This window comes from Musca vetustissima, unplaced genomic scaffold, assembly GCF_032173495.1.
Source record: "Musca vetustissima isolate MV318-11 ecotype Yass unplaced genomic scaffold, APGP_CSIRO_Mvet_v1 utg3046, whole genome shotgun sequence".
Lineage (NCBI taxonomy): Eukaryota > Metazoa > Arthropoda > Insecta > Diptera > Muscidae > Musca > Musca vetustissima.
Window position 1 is genome coordinate 23,816 of NW_026887623.1, and position 16,801 is coordinate 40,616.

Consider the following 16,801-nt stretch of genomic DNA (forward strand, 5'->3'; position numbering starts at 1 on the left):
CCCCAGCTCAAAGAGCATATAAAAGCGAACCAGTTGATGGTTCACGCAGAAAGGGGAAGGCCACGAATGGTCTTTCAAATTGGAAAAAATGTGCAAAATACCGGAATTTTTTTAAGCTAGGCTTAAGGCACGAAAGTTCTGTCACACGCCAGCTAAATAAAGTCCGATTTTAGGTAAAAAGAATTGGGCTCATCGTACTGAAGTTAATATAGCCTAACGTGTGTCAAGTTTTGGTGACAATGGTTCATATTTTCGTCCGATTTCATATTTTTCCGAACATGGTCTTTCAAAAAAAAAACTGGAAAAACTGTGCAAAAGCTCGGCTTATGGAACGAAAGTTTTGTCACAAGCCAACTAAGTAAAATCCGATTTTAGGTAAATGGAGCACCAAGGACGCAAAGTAAGGCCGATTTGTAAAAAATTGGTGACAACGGTTCATATTTTTGGTCCGATTTTAGATAAGTGGTGCACCAAACTCCTCATGTGTGTTCGTTTAACACGAAATTTTTCATAACGTTCTGAAGTTAGTGTAGCCTACTTTATCACTTTCCTTTCTGGTTTACTTTTATTTTTAAGGCGTAAAAAGTGTTCAAAGTACAAACCTTAACTCGCTTCTGTACGCCACTATATATGTTGATCTGATTTTATGGATATATCTTTTGATTTACACGAAATTGTGCATAACGTATTGAATTGAGTCTACACAGATGTGTGCCAAGTCTCCAGACTTTCATATAGCCCTTATAAATAATTTTGTTCGATTTAATACAAATGTCAACCGAAATAACCTGACATTTTGAATGGATTTCAGAACGACATGTCTATAGAATGAAAAAATATAGAACATCGTCAACCAGGGTCCAGATTTAATCCGATTATGGAAGTGCACAAGATTGTTATTTGTTAAACGGCCAATTTTTATCAAACCATTCCGGTTCATTTGTTGATCTGACCTCGTATTTCCATTTAATTTGCTTTCATTGAAATTCTCCAATGTTCTTCGCACCACAAAAAAAAAGAACAAAATATATCATGTTGGTCATTTACATAACACGGATGACAAAATTGATGGATTTGAATAGGAATTTAATTGGCTAAATATAATGGAAACACATCCATTTTTTCGTTAAGCATCTGTGGCATGTTGACGCCACCAAAAAGGACAAAATAAAACATCTTCAACGGCCAAAACAAAACCCATAAAACCTAGACTAACAAACACATTTTTTTAATTCTATTCACCAATTAATTCACTAAATTTAATGGAAAAATATTCCACTAGAAAAAATAGCAACCACTGCCGTTAGACACAGCAGACAATTAAGTCAACATGGGGGTTTTTATATCAAATTAATATTTGCTATAGCAATTAAAATTCCCGCATGACATATTTTTTTTTCTACAAAAACGAAAATAATTTATGTTTATTTATTAAATTGCAGTTTGATGAGAAAAAAACAGAATCCTTTATAAATTTACATTTGATCTTTGTGGCCATAATGATGAGTGTGACCGCCACGTCCACGTCCAGAATGCAAAAATTCGTGTAAAGCATGTTTACCGAATGCCAATGTCTGACCCTTGCTGTAACGTTCACGTATCCTCTGACAGCGTGGAGTATTAACTTGCGCCTCAGCCGGACATCCCGAGACCATTTCACCGAACATGCAATGATGTAATTCCATGGGTGCACTGCTACATTTGCCAGCTACTTTGGTGTCCATATTCTTAATTTTGGCCAAACACTTGTCCACATAGCCTTCCAAAACGCTTTGTTGTTTGGCGCTGTCCTCCGACATGTGTTGTTTGAAACTGGCAATAACAGCATCACGGTTAATCTCACCATTATCGTCCAATAAGTTAAGGCTTTTGGCAACGCATTCACTTTCGCAAATAATCAAATCCTTAATTTTCGACATATATTCACAATTGAATGGATCGAAATTTTCAACATCGGCTGGAAATAAATAAAAAATAATATATATTAAGAATAAATTAATAAATTTAAGAAACATATTAATAATGGGGACTATATTAAAACATTGACTTGTATTAAAAATTCTCTGTGAAGAAATCGTTTTCACACCAAAGTCCCATATTATAATGCTAATATAGTCACTTCGGTTGGAAAATGCTCCTAGGACCATATACACCCCTATAAAGCGAATAGACTTTTTTATTAGGGCAATACCCAAAGATCGGCCGGTATTTATGTTTCTTTGGACCAACTTCGTTGCAGACAATTTGGATTCGATTTTAAAACATCTGTCTGCCTGGCCGGCCGGTGCACACAATAACTCTCGAATGAAGAAACCGATTGCATCCAAATATTGCACATGGTAATATTTCAAATCCAAAGACCGGTTGGTACCGTCCACTCCTTACCTCCCCCACAATTGGTCAAAATTAAAAAAACCGTAAGTGAAGCAATAAAGTCGACCTGGGCCGACTATATGATACCCTTCACCACTTTATTCTACATATGTATCCGAAAAGAATTTTATTTGATTTTTATGTCTTTCTGGAAGCTATTTGGGCAAGTTTAGAGTCGTTTGCGCACAGTCAATCAATCAGACACCTATTGATTATTTGGTGTACAATTAACATAAAGAAGTCGAAATTATATATATATATATATATATATATATCTGAACCGAATTGAAGCAAACTTGCCAGAGATTAATTTACATTAATTTCAGTACGTTGTGTCAATCGGCCTAGCTGTGGATCTTTAGTGCACAATTTACTTAAAGTCGGACGAAAATATAAATAAGAGGTGTACTCATCATTGTAGACTTAATTCAATACGCTATGCCAAAATTCGTGCAAATCGAATGATTTTCAGAGACTTTGGTGCACCATTTACCTAAAATCGGACGAAACTATGTATGGAAGTTATATCTAAAACTGAACCGATTTTCACGAAACTTAGCACACGTCATTTTAGACTTAATTCAATACGCAATGCCAAAATTCGTGCAAATTAAATGATTTTCAGGGCGAAACTATATATGGGAGCTATATCTAAATCTGAACCGATTTTCCCGAAACTTAACACACATCATTCTAGACCTAATTCAGTAGGCTATACCAAATTTCGTGCAAATCGAAACATATATAGGGACATTGGTAGACCATTTACCTATAATGGGGCGAAACTATATATGGGAGCTATTTGTAAATCTAAACCGATTTTCACGAAACTTAGTACCCACCATTCTAGACTTAATTCAATACGCTATGCCAAAATTCGTGCAAATCAAATGATTTTCAGGGACTTTGGTGCGCCGTTTACTTAAACTCGGGCGAAACTATATATGGGAGCTATATCTAAATCTGAACCGATTTTCACGAAACTTAGCACACATCATTCTAGACTTAATTCAGTAGGCTATACCAAATTTCGTGTAAATCAAAAGATATTTAGTGACTTTGGTACCCCATTTTCCTTAAATCGGACGAAAATATATATGGGAGCTATATCTAAATCTGAACTGATTTTTCCCAATTTCAATAGGGTTCGTTCTTGGGCCAAACAAATTAGCTGTGCCAAATTTCTTCCAATTCGAATCATAAATGCGACCTGTACTTTGTTTACAATTTAACATGGACAGACGAACGGACGGACAGACGGACATGCATAAATCGACTCAGAAAGTGATTCTATGCATATTCTCAAAAAGAACCATGGGTCTATCTCGATTATTTTTGTCTGTTACAAACATATGCACAAAGTAATTCAATCACAATGGTATGGAATGTTGATGCCAAATATGCACATCGTAATATTTCTTTCAAACTTAATTCAAGTTGGAAGATAGGACTTATCGGTCCATTCCTTCTAGTACCTCCCCAACAAAGGGTCAATTTATTTTAAACTTGTACATCGCATAACAACCGATCCGGATTTCTTTAATCCCATAAAACAACAACAAAAATTTTGTAAATTATTTTTCTCTTCCTTTAAATCTTCAAATATATATCTGCAAAGTTACAAACCTTAACAAGCTTTGGCATTGATTTATTAGTCCATTGAAAAATTGAAAATCGAGAATGGGGGGTTACCTTAATTCAGTACGTCACATTCGAATCATAAATATTTGAACATTCATTTAATATTGGTCCAATTTTTGCAATAGCGAGGAGTATGACACGCTTTTCCACAGAATTGTCTGTAATTGGGTATTTTGGATCAATATTGGTCCACCTACGTATAACGGTGACGATATTCGGTATTTTGGGGTTTGTTACCCGAATTGGCTGTAGTTTCCTTGTCATTGAGCTTCAAATCATTCTACGAAACTTTTACCAAAGCACAGCTCGCGATATATGTTAAGGTACCGAATGATTACGGGTATTTTAAGTGTCCAACTAATGGTGGAGGTTATAACAAGAAAATATATACCCATCAAGATATCCGATACTTACGATTATTGGTTCTCAATTTCATGGCACATTGTTTTTTCGTTTCACGGATCATTGAGAAATAACTGGGATCATGATGATTCGATTCACAGCAAGTTAAATCCTTTTTCGACATCATCATGTGATGATAATGACTTTCACATTCCTTCGAGGGTTTCATTTCATCCACATTCTTCATTTCTTCATGAGGTTTCACTATATCCTTGGTGTTCATATCTTCCATTGGTTTCACAATATCCTTAGTTTTCATTTCCTCCGCGGCAGGAACAATTTCACTAACATCACGACGATGACGGGATAATAACGTTGATTGTAACGATTCATATTCATCGAATAGATATTGATCTTTAATAAAAATAAACACACCATTAAATTATTTTTTAGTCCTTTACACTTATTTTGTAAAACACATCATTTCGTTTGGTATGTCCTTTTTTATTTTATATCCTTTTCAAAACACTAAAACTTACTAAAATATGTATCCGTAAAATCGTAAGCATTAACCGTCACTAATGCCAAACTCAAAACTGTTATAAATTTAAACATTTTGTTTGTCAGACTCTTCTTGACCACTCTCGTGCTTATCGTTAGAATATCGAACACCGAATGTTGTAAATTAGGAAAAGTTTGGAGATTTTATATAGAGTTGTTAAGAAATTTGATTTGTTGTTGTTGCCAACTCTCTCCCATCTTTGTTAAACGGGTGAGATTATCTTCGTCGGATCAGTGTGTGAGAGTTGACTTTCTTTAAGCAGTATACACTCGAATATTGATGTTAGTTAAAAGAGTTTTTACACAATAGATATTTGGACCTAATTGGTCTTCTATTCATTGCAGACCTATACTGAGTCATCTGCAGTACTTTAAGAATATTAAGTTACGTAGTTTGAACTAAGCAATTTTTTGAGTGTAACAGAATTGAAAACAACCCCCTCTTTTAACACAAATTCATAAAAATTTGCCATACTTCTCAAATTTTCTGTTTATTTATTTTGTTTGTTACATATTTTAATTTTTCTTACCTTTCTCTCTCGAGAAATATCTGCCGTACTCTTGGAAATTTATTTCGCTTCTTTATTAAAATCGACAAATTTTTTTTATAAATTTATGGTTTTATAAAAAATATATATTTACTGCTTCTGCTCTTGGTGTATAATTTATTTATGCGAACATCATTTTATAATTTATAAACATTGATGTTTGCTACGTTTTTTTTTCAAATTCTCATTTGTCAAATTCTCGGTTGTTTTATTTTTGTTTACACTTTCGAAGTTGACTTACGCTAAACCACGATCGTTGCCGGTATCTCCCCCATAACAGAGAAATCCACTCACAAATTAATTCGAACAAAAACAAATAGAAACAAACAAACACCCAACTAAACAAAAGAATAACAACTTAACTATTGACTAATTGATCATTAAATTATAATAACTATGCGAAAAAAGAAATGGAGCCATAAGGAAATCCCCCAAAGCGTTATTGAAAATATCGTGATTTGGTTGATTGGTAAAAAAAAGTATTTCATCAATTATATTCCAGAACGTAACTCTGGCATATAATTGATGCGATAGATTTTTTTGCAGATGCTGAGTTCGATTGAAAGCTTTTAAAAAGTATGACTATGCAATTTTACCATTAGAACAAAACTTTTTTTGTAAGCCAGTACATCACAAAGTACTATAAGTTTCAATTTACTGACTATTATAAACTGCTTCGAACAAGGAATATAAAAAACATACACTCGAGTGTATTTAAAGTCCATTTATCCATTTTAGTCAATGTCAAACTTCAACTGAAAAGAAAATATTGGATTAACAGCATAGTTGTCGAATTTTTGTTTCATACTTTTGAATTCACGAAATGGATAACCCTGTATTATTAGTATTCTTCGCAGCCACTTTTATTTTGAATTTAAACCACGACATATGAAGATGCGTGCGTTGGACCGTTGGTCTTCTGAAAAATCCATTTAAGAAGCATATTTTTATAACCTTCACTATACTGTGGTACAGGGTATTATGTATTTGTCCATATGTTTGTAACAGGCAAAAGGAAACGAGAGAGACACATAGTTCCGTTTGACAATATGCATAGAATCACTTTCTAAAGAGACGTATGTATGTCCGTCTGTTCGTATGTCTGTCCATGTGAAATTGTAAACAAAGTACAGGTCGCATTTATGATTCGAATTTGATAAAATTTGGCATAGGTCACTTATTTGGATTTAGATTTAGCACCATATATTTTTTTGTCCAATTTAATGTAAATGGTATACCAAAGTCCCTGTATATCTTACGATTTGGACGAAATTTGGTATAGCGTAATAATTTATGTACAGAATAATGTGTGTTAAGTTTCGTGAAAATCGGTCCGTCTTATATATATGTAGCTTCCATATATATTTTCGTCCGATTTACTGTAAATAGTACACCAAAGCTCCTATACATCTTTTGATTTGCACGAAATATGGCATAGAGTAATGAATTAAGTCTAGAATGATGTACGTTAAGTTTCGTGAATATCGGTTCAGATTTATTTATAGCTCCCATATATATATTTTCGCCCGATTTAATGTAAATTGTGCACTAATTACCTAAAGTTTGTCCGGTTGACACACAATTTTGTACAATGTATTGAAGCTAATGTAAATTAATATCTTGTAAATGTCTTTGAAATCGGTTCAGATTTGGACATAGCTCCCACATATTTTTTCCTCCGATTCTAGGTAAATGGTGCACCAAACTCTTAATGTTTCTCCGATTGGCACAAAATTATTCACAATCAAATTGAAACAAGAATGACGTTATTGCGTTTGGTTGAAAGTTGTGCAGTGCTTCATACAGAGTAGCGTGTATCAAGTTTGCTTTAAATTAATTAGTCCCATTTCACACAAACGACTCTAAATCTGCCCGAATGTAATGAAATTTATTTTAAGTGTCAGAAAAGCAAGTGTATGGATTAATGTTAAACGGTTCACTTATAGATTAAAATAACATATTTAAGTTCGTTTAATTTCATTTTGGGATACATATGTAGAATATACGCAAAGTGGTAAGGGGCGGTTCAGTCCGACTTTACTTACTGGTTTTGAAACATGTCTGTCCGTACAATTCTGTAAAGGATCCACGTTTTGGTATAACCCTATAATTCGGTATTTTGGAGTTTTTGGGCACGTCTTTCTACAAAATTCGTCATAATTTAGTATTCTGAATTCCTCCACCATATTTGGAGGGTATATTAATTTGGTCATTCCGTTTGTAACTCATCGAAATATACATTTCCGACCCTATAAAGTATACACATTCTTGATCAGGGTAAAATTCTAAGACGATCTAGCCCTATCCGCCCCATCCGTCTCTTCTAATCTAATCTTCTGAAGGAAATAGGGTGTTGAATTTTTGGTTTTTGTTTGCAGGCAGTCAAGTTCGAAGATGGGCTATATGGGTCTACGTTTTGGGGGTAACCTCCATATAACGTAACCTCCAAATTTTCGGGTTCTGAACGTGTTTTTGGACCGAATTTGTTTTGATTCGAAACATTTATCATTATCGGTCCACATTTCCGGGTAATCCCTATATTGGATTCGCACTAGGTAACAAATCTCCTTACCAAAAAGTATTAATTTTAGTCCTTTTTTGGGGGGAGTCCTTACACAAGCTCTTTTTTGAACCCTCCACAGTAGTATGGAGGGTATATTAATTTTGTCATTCCGAATCGAAATATTCATTTCCGACCCTATAAAGTATAAATATTCTTGATCAGAGTAAACTTCTAAGATGATATAGCCATGGTCGTCCGTTGTAATCACGCTATCTTCTGAGATAGGGTGCTGAAATTTTGCATAGGGGTACATCGGTCTACATTTAGGCGTAGACCTCATATAAGAGTACATCCCAATTTTCGGAATTTTGTGGTTCTTGGTACACTGGGTTCTTAATAGTCAACTGATTTCTTTCGCGTTTTGGGGTTGTCTCCCTATAGGAGTATTCCAGTTTTGTGATACAAAGTATGGAATTCTAAGACAATTTACCCGATTAAGCCATATGTTATAATCAATCTACCATAGGATATCGAAATAAAAAACTTAAGCGTCAGGTTTGATGCCTACCGATTTTTGGTATTTTTAATATTTTGCATGAAATTTCAATATTTTGAGGATTTTATTGTTCCGCCCTAACATGCGTTATCAATATCGGCCCACGTTTTGGGGTTTTAAGATTTTAGGGAAAATCTCACTTGCTGAAATTGGTATTTGGTGTACCATATGGTTTACAATATTTTCATTTTAAGTAACTATCAGTATACCTATGGTGGAGGGAGTCCAAAGTTCGGCCCGGCCTTTTTCACTTGTTTATATTAAAATAGTTAACTTATTTATTTCGCATGTTTAGGGTTTACCTCATATAAGCGTATTTCACCATTCATAATGTGCAAAGTGTGGTATTCAATGACAATTTAGCCATTTCCGCCCGACTGTACATCTATTGTTATTGTTATCACACCACCTTCGGAGGATATCAAGATACAAAACTGAGAGGCCTGTTTCGAAAATGGGTCCACATTTAGGCGTTGCCCCGTATAATGACTAACTTACTTACTTAGCTGTTACAGAACGGTTGTTCCATAAGCCGAGCTTAAAAAAGATTTTCAAGCGCGTCGGTCTTGTGTGCAAGTCCACCAATTTGGAAGACCACGTTCCAAGATGTTGTTTTCTAATTGGTCTTTCCATTTAATTCGTGGCCTTCCCCTTCTACGGGAACCATCAGTACGCTCATTTTTATATGCCTTTTGAGCTGGGGCATTTTCATTCATCCGCACAACATGGCCTAGCCACCGTAGTGGCTGCAGCTCAATACGACTGACTATGTCGATGTCCGCGTATAAATTGTATAGCTCGTGGTTCATTCGACGCCGATATTCACCGTCGACGCAGATCGGCCCGTAGATCTTTCGGAGAATTTTTCTCTCAAACACCCCAAGAGCTGCCTCATCTGCTTGCGCAAGTACCCATGCTTCTGATCCATATAATAGCACGGGTAGTATCAGCGTCTTGTAAAGTGTGAGTTTGGTCTGGCGGGAGGTGGCCTTGTTTCTAAACTGCTTACTTAGACCATAGTAGCATCTGTTGGCCATCACAATCCTTCTCCGAATTTCAAAACTGATGTCATTCGTTTTATTTATGGCGGTACCAAGGTATATAAAGTCTTTAACTACCTCGAAGCTGTAGTTCTCAAGTTCCACAGTTGGTCCGAGTCTACTGGACGTCTTGCGCGTTGATACCATCAGCTTGGTCTTCTCACCGTTTACTGCCAGTCCCACTTTGGCAATCAATTTGTTCAAAGGTGGCTGTTACCGCTCGCAATGTTCGACCCATTATATCGATGTCATCGGCGTAGTCGAGTAACATGTGTTGTTTGGTGTACAGAGTACCATTTCTGTTCACCTTTGCGTCTCGTATGACCTTTTCCAGTAGGATGTTAAAGAGATCACACGACCAGCATCTGGCCACCAGTTTTGAATAGTTCGGCTGGTAACCCATCGGCTCATGCTGCTTTGTTGTTCTTGAGCCGATTAATTACTTTTGTGACCTCATCTTGGCTAGGTGGTATACACTCTATACCATCATCTCTTATTGGTTCTGGGGTATATTCTTCATCGCCACTATTTGATACTAGAAGCTTTTCGAAATGCTCCTTCCAGATCCTAAACACGCTGTCTGTATCTGTCACCAGGTTTCCTTCTTCCTCTCTACAGGAGGATGTGCCTGCACCAAAGCCTTCGGTTTGGTGTTTTACTCGTTGGTAAAATTTCCGGACTTAATTCTGGCTCCAGTATATCTCGATTTGCTCACGCTCACGTTTTTCTTGTTCTTTCTTCATTTTTCTGAAAACACGTTTCTCCTCTCTCCTTTTCTCCCGATAATTCTCCATTACGTTACGTGTTGCTACTGTCTGCAGGGTTGCCCTATACGCTGAGTTTTTCACATCAGTAGCATTACGACACTTCTGATCGTACCATGAGTTTCTTGGTGGTGGTTTTTGGTACCCAATTGTTCTTTTTACTGCAGTTTGTAGGGAGTGGGCAATTCTTTGCCATTGTGCTTCTATACTATTATCGGGACAAGAAGTGCTTTCTTCAAGCAGATGAGTAAGTTGAGCGGAGTAGACCTCGGCTACCTGTTGTGTTCGCAGCTTTTCGACGTCGAGTTTCCGTGTTGTATTAGATCGCACCTTTGCTGCAACATTAAGACAGGTGCGTACCTTGGCTGCCACAAGGTAATGGTCCGAATCGATATTCGCTCCTCGGATCGATCGGACGTCTAAAACACTGGATGAATGCCTTCAGTCTATCACAACATGATCAATTTGATTTCTCGTTACTTGATCAGGAGAGATCCATGTGGCCTTGTGTATATCGAGATGCTTGAATCTGGTGCTGCTAACTACCATGTTTTTTGCTGCCGCGAAGTCAATCAACCTCATGCCGTTGTCGGATGTTTCTTCACGAAGGCTGAATTTTCCGACGGTGGGGCCAAATATATTTTCCTTTCCGATTTTTGCATTAAAATCTCCTAGCAGAATTTTAATGTCATGGCCAGGGCAACGGTCATATGCTGTTTCTAGGCGCTCGTAAAATATGTCCTTGATCTGTTCATCTTTATCTTCGGTCGGAGCATGGGCGCAAATTACGGATTATAGCAATTCGCTCGTCTACTGGAGTGAATCTGGAGACAAGGTCTTTTATTCTCCTGTTAACCATAAATCCGCAGCCAAATTCATGTCTCGTTTCATGGCTGCTATAATACAGGGCGTAATCGTCTGATTTACTTACGCCTGTCCCTTTTCGTCGCATTTCCTGTAAGGCAATAATATCGGCTTTGTACTTCTTGAGTATATCCGCCAAAGCGAACACTGCGCCTGTTCTGTACAACGTGCGCACATTCCAAGTGCAGATTCGCAGATCGTGCGGGGGTCGTCAACATTAGGGGGTTTGGTTTTCTTTTTCTTAACCCGACGCCTCAACCCATTTTTTATAGTTCTTATGGGTGAACTCGCGGCACATATTAGCTCACTATTTCATCGGGTGATGATAATAGCTCCCCAGGTGGCACCGCGGGGAGGTCAGTGTCCACAATTGAGATGAAAGAGGGTCCAAGATAAGCCTGGACTTCGCCATGTTAAAGCCAATCAGTGCCGTTGCTTGGTATCTATCATCCCCTACGCCACCCGCCCCGTATAATGATTCATCTCAATTTTCGTATTTTAAATGTTATGCTTGAGGATGGTATCGAGATACAAAACTAATAGGTTCTATTCGAAAAATTCCTACAAAAGGTATTCGATATTGGTCCCTTTTTTGGTATGACCAAAACATAAATTGTAGTAGTTTGAGGATTTTAGATACATGTTCCACCCTACCATACATGTTCCACATTTTGGAGTTTTGAGAAAGAAAATCCTCATTACAAGTTAATGAAACTTATATTTCGTGTACATAGTTCATTGCAACTAAATGCCAATACAATGTGGTGAAAACTTTATGAAATTTGCCATTAAAAATTGCTGCAATTTAGTATTTATGATTTCCAGTGGTGTCGATGATATCATTGGAAAACATTGTTTGCATAGATTCATTCATATTTAATGTCCCCTATCTAAAGATCTCACCCATTTTCTATTACATTAGCCACGTGGGGTGGGAACTTTCATGTCAAGTAACTATCAGTATATCTATGGTGGAGGATATCCAAAGTTCGACCAGGCCAAACTTTAAAATTAAATTAACATACAAATTTCTATTTGATTTCTTCTACGATTTTTAATGAAATGGTATAATTTTTCTAAGTCACGTTTCTAATGATTCTAATTAATATTGCCAAAACTGGTATGTCCATAAACTACATACTGAATTAATAATGATGAATGCAAAATAACATTCATCATTATTAATTCACTGACACAAAAAAAGACAATATAATAATATATATGTATAAAATACAAAGATTAATATAATATTTTTGCATTAAAAATAGAATTAAAAACTTTATCGTTCAGTCAGTGAAATTTATAGTATACACTTATCGACACTTTGCTATGTTGGTTTGTGGAGGTCTACGGAATCGATGTAGAATATTTGTTAATAAATTAATAATTTTTAAAAACCGATAGTTGCACTAAATCTATGGTTAGTGTAAATATTATCATTCGCTTTATATTATATAATGTATATGTTTTGTGAGAGAGTTGATCATCTGCAGGGAGGTATCACGAGACGTTGCAATAACTTGATTAAATCGCTACTCTTTATACCCTTCACCACACTGTGGTACAGGGTATTATGTCTTTGTGCATATGTTTGTAACAGGCAAAAATAATCGAGATAGACCCATGGTTCCTTTTGAGAATATGCATAGAATCACTTTCTGAGTCGATTTATGCATGTCCGTCCGTCTGCCGTCTGTCCGTCTGTAGATGTTAAATTGTAAACAAAGTACAGGACACATTTATGATCCGAATTGGATGAAATTTGGCACAGGTCATTTGTTTGGACCAAGGACGAACCCTATTGAAATTTTCGTCCGATTTAATGTAAACGGTCCCTATATATTTTTCGATTTACACGAAAATTGGCACAGCGTAATGAATTAGGTCTAGAATGATGTGTGTAAAATGTCATAAAAATTGGTTCAGATTTAGATATAGCTCCCATATATATCTTCGTCCGATTTAAGGTAAATTGTGTACCAAAGCCCCTATATATCTTTCGATTTGCACGAAATTTGGCACAGCGTAATGAATAAGGTCTAGAATGATGTGTGCAAAGTTTCGTGAAAATCGGTTCAGATTTAGATATAGCTCCCATATATATCTTAGTCCGATTTAAGGTAAATTGTGTACCAAAGTCCCTATATATCTTTCGATTTGCACGAAATAGATATAGCTCACATATATATATAGCTCCCATATATAGCTTCGCCCGATTTTAGGTAAATTGTCCACTAAAGTCCCTGGAAATTTTTTGGTATAACGTACTGAATTAAGTCTAGAATGATGATGTGCACAGTTTCGTGACAATCGGTTCAGATTTAGATATAGCTCCCATATATCTTTTCATCCGATTTAAGGTAATTGGTGTACCAAAGACCCTATATATCGTTCGATTTGCACGAAATTGGGCATAGCGTACTGGGATTTGGGTCTATAATAATTTGTGCTTAGTTTCATGAAAATCGGTTCAGATTTAGATATAGCTCCCATATATATTTTTGCCCGATTGTAGGTAATTGTTGCACCAAAGTCCCTGGAAATATTTTCATTTGCACGAATTTTGGCATAGCGTACTGAATTAAGTCTAGAATGATGTGGCAAAGTTTCGTGAAAATCGGTTCAGATTTAGATATAGCTCCCATATATATTTTCGTCCGATTTTATGTAATTGGTGCACCAAAGTCCCTATATATCTTTCGATTTGCACGAATCCAGAAGGAGTGGACCGATGGATATTTGGACTTGGTAAAAATATTACCAAACCCAAGAGTTGTGTGCTCACCAGTTGATCAGACAGGCAGACGGACATCCAAATTGTCTGAATCTGTTTTGGTCCATAAAAAAAACCACAATGTGGTGAAAGGTATAAAAATCGATTTTTGTGCATATGTTTGTAACAGGCAAAAGGAAACGAGATAGACACATTGTTCCTTTTGAGAATAGGCATAGAATCACTTTCTAAGTCGATCCGTCCGTCTGTTGGTGTTAAATTGTAAACAAAGTACAGGTCGTATTTATAATCCTATAAAATTTGGTACAGCTCATTTGTTTGGCCCAAGGACAAAGCCTATTGAAATTGGGGAAAATCGGTTCAGATTTAGATATAGCTCCCATATAATTTGTCAATCCCTATATATTTTAATTTAATTAATGTGTAATTGAAAATCAGATTTAGATATAGCTTCCATATATATTTTCGTCCGATTTTATGTAAATGGTGCACCGAAGTCCATATTTGCACGAAATTCGGTATAGTGTAGAATGATGTGCGATAAGCTTCGTGAAAATCGTTCCAGACTTAGATATAGCTTTCATATATATTTCGTCCATAAAACGGTTCAATGAAATGAAATTTAGCATAGGTTCCAGAAAGGCATAAATATTTTATGTTGAAGTTCGTTCAATTTCATGCCAATGTTCTTTCGAAAAGGCGGTGTCTGTTAGGAGAAATATGTAGAATATACCCAAAGTGGTAAAAGGTATTATATAGTCGTCCCAGTCTGACTTTACTACTTTCCTTACTGGTTTGTAAATGGGTCACCGAACTCCCAAAATTTGTCAATTTTTAATTTAATTAATTAATTATGTTTAGCATATCGAATGGAGTCTAGAATGAAATGTGTTATGTTTGTAGAAATTGGTTCAAATTTAGATATAGCTCCCATATATATTTTCGTCCGATTTCATGCAAATGATGCACCGATGTGCCTATGTATGTTCGCTCCGATAGCTTCCATATATATGAACTATGTAGAACACAAATTAAATTTCGTCCGACTCCGTATATGTTACATATTAGCTTTTCTTGTATGTAGCCAATGTGATGAACTTTCTTTAATTTTTTAATTTGAACTTATAACTTCTTAGGAACGTTTCTATCGAATTTCTAGTGAATATTTAAAAAACATGTTGAAGATATAATAAATTTTGTTTTTACTATTGGCGGGCACGATAACTAAAAGACTATTAATTTAATGGCTTGCAAATTTTAACACGTTATTCAGGAGATAGATAACTACCCTATGAACTAGGATAAATTCTATTTAGTAAATATCCGATTTTCCAAATAAATAGTTTTCTTGGTTCCGTCATTTTGCAAATTTTAGAGCTAAGTCAAAAATCCTAGTTCTACACCATGAAGAATATATGTTCCCTCCACCTTTCTTTAAGTTATATATTTATTGCCAAATGAAGAAATTTGCCCATACTGCTTATGAAATAAAAGAAGCTTCAAACCTGGTTTGAATTAAAATATTACTTTCTACTTAAAAACACATATTTTAATCAAAATTATTTATCAATTATATTTATTTATACCGGTTTTATTGTTACTTGGAAAAATATATATTATATTGTATATGTTTTAATATATTCCCAAACAATGATAATAATTATAATTTATGATAATATTGACCGAATACGCAAAGATGGTTGGAGTTTTTTGAGCGATTATGAAATTCAAAAAAATGGATAAATTAAAAATACAATCGTCGTGTTTGCAAAATAATAGCAGGAACTTCAGAGACCGGAAATTGCTAAAAAAATAATTATTGGTTCTGAGAATTAAGTATTTTAAATTATACAAACAGGAACGAGATGCATGTAATTTTTGCAATGAAATATTTTACACACTAAAAATAACAAGTATTTGAAATGGAGTGGTACGGATCAATGTCGGTAAAGCGACTAGAAAATAAGTCAAATTTCATTGATTCCCTATGTATTGACCAATCATCTGTGCCGAAATGTAATATAAAATTTTTAAATTATAATTTTTAGCTGCAAGGCCGGTAATCAATACATGACAATATTTATTCTAAAAGGCTAACCTAGTACCAATTTTAAAATGATTATGTTTTTAATACAAACCAGTTCCCTACTATTCTGTTGACAACATATTTCAGATTTTTTTAACAACAATTCATTCTCTCTTATTTTATTACAAGCAATAATTGTGTGTTTATTACAGCAAATCACATTTTTTTCCAAATCACCTGCTTTTCCCGATAATTTATTTCATCCTCAAAAACACAAATTGACGTTTACGTCTTATTAAATGTTCTGAATAAACGCCCCTTATGCATCATACATGCCAAACATGTTCGTTTTGGCAATTATCATAAATATGATTGTCATAACTGGTTCAAAGAAACGACACATTTTCAATCATTCATATTTTTCGCACGCATATGACACCCATCATTCGGACTTTGACAGTCATAATTTAAGCCTCCAAGCGGGAGTGTACGTCAAAACAACGGCCGATTAACAATCTCATTACAAGCTTGTTAATTATTAATTAAATTGAGAGATAAGAAAAACGTTGCGTATTTGACAGTTTTTTAGTTTAGTTGGAAGTTACACACTGAAAATAACATTGAAGATAACGAATTTAAAGGTGTGGGCAGAGAGTCCGCCAAAATTGTAGTATTTTGTTAGAATGTAGCACGAAAATAAACGCTCTGTCAACGGAACAGTCCGCTCGGACTTTTATATTAATTGCTGTGATTTTGAGTTTTTTACCCTGTGGTAAAATGTATAATTATACCCTACACAACTATGTTGTCAGTCCGTCCGTCCGTCTGTCCATTATATTTTGTAAACAC

At 35.3% G+C, this 16,801-nt stretch overlaps 1 protein-coding gene across 1 annotated transcript; it reads right to left on the minus strand.

Moving 5' to 3' along the window:
• Window positions 1-1,475: 1,475 nt before the first annotated feature.
• On the minus strand, window positions 1,476-4,974 carry LOC133335242 (uncharacterized). The gene is made up of 4 exons (XM_061543535.1): window positions 4,896-4,974; window positions 4,694-4,770; window positions 4,429-4,597; window positions 1,476-1,957 (listed from the first exon to the last, which is right to left on the minus strand). Exons 1-4 carry the CDS (start codon window positions 4,969-4,971, stop codon window positions 1,476-1,478), a joined length of 804 nt encoding a protein of 267 aa, XP_061399519.1. The 5' UTR covers window positions 4,972-4,974.
• Window positions 4,975-16,801: the final 11,827 nt, after the last annotated feature.

Bases quoted from the DNA above. Each gene is read 5' to 3' on its own strand.
- LOC133335242 (XM_061543535.1), bottom strand. From the start codon at position 4,971: ATGTTTAAATTTATAACAGTTTTGAGTTTGGCATTAGTGACGGTTAAT. The intron at 4,771-4,895 runs GTAAGTTTTAGT...TTTTTATTAAAG, and splicing joins TTTTACGGATACATATTTTA to ATCAATATCTATTCGATGAA. The intron at 1,958-4,428 runs GTAAGTATCGGA...ATTTATTTCCAG, and splicing joins GAAATTGAGAACCAATAATC to CCGATGTTGAAAATTTCGAT.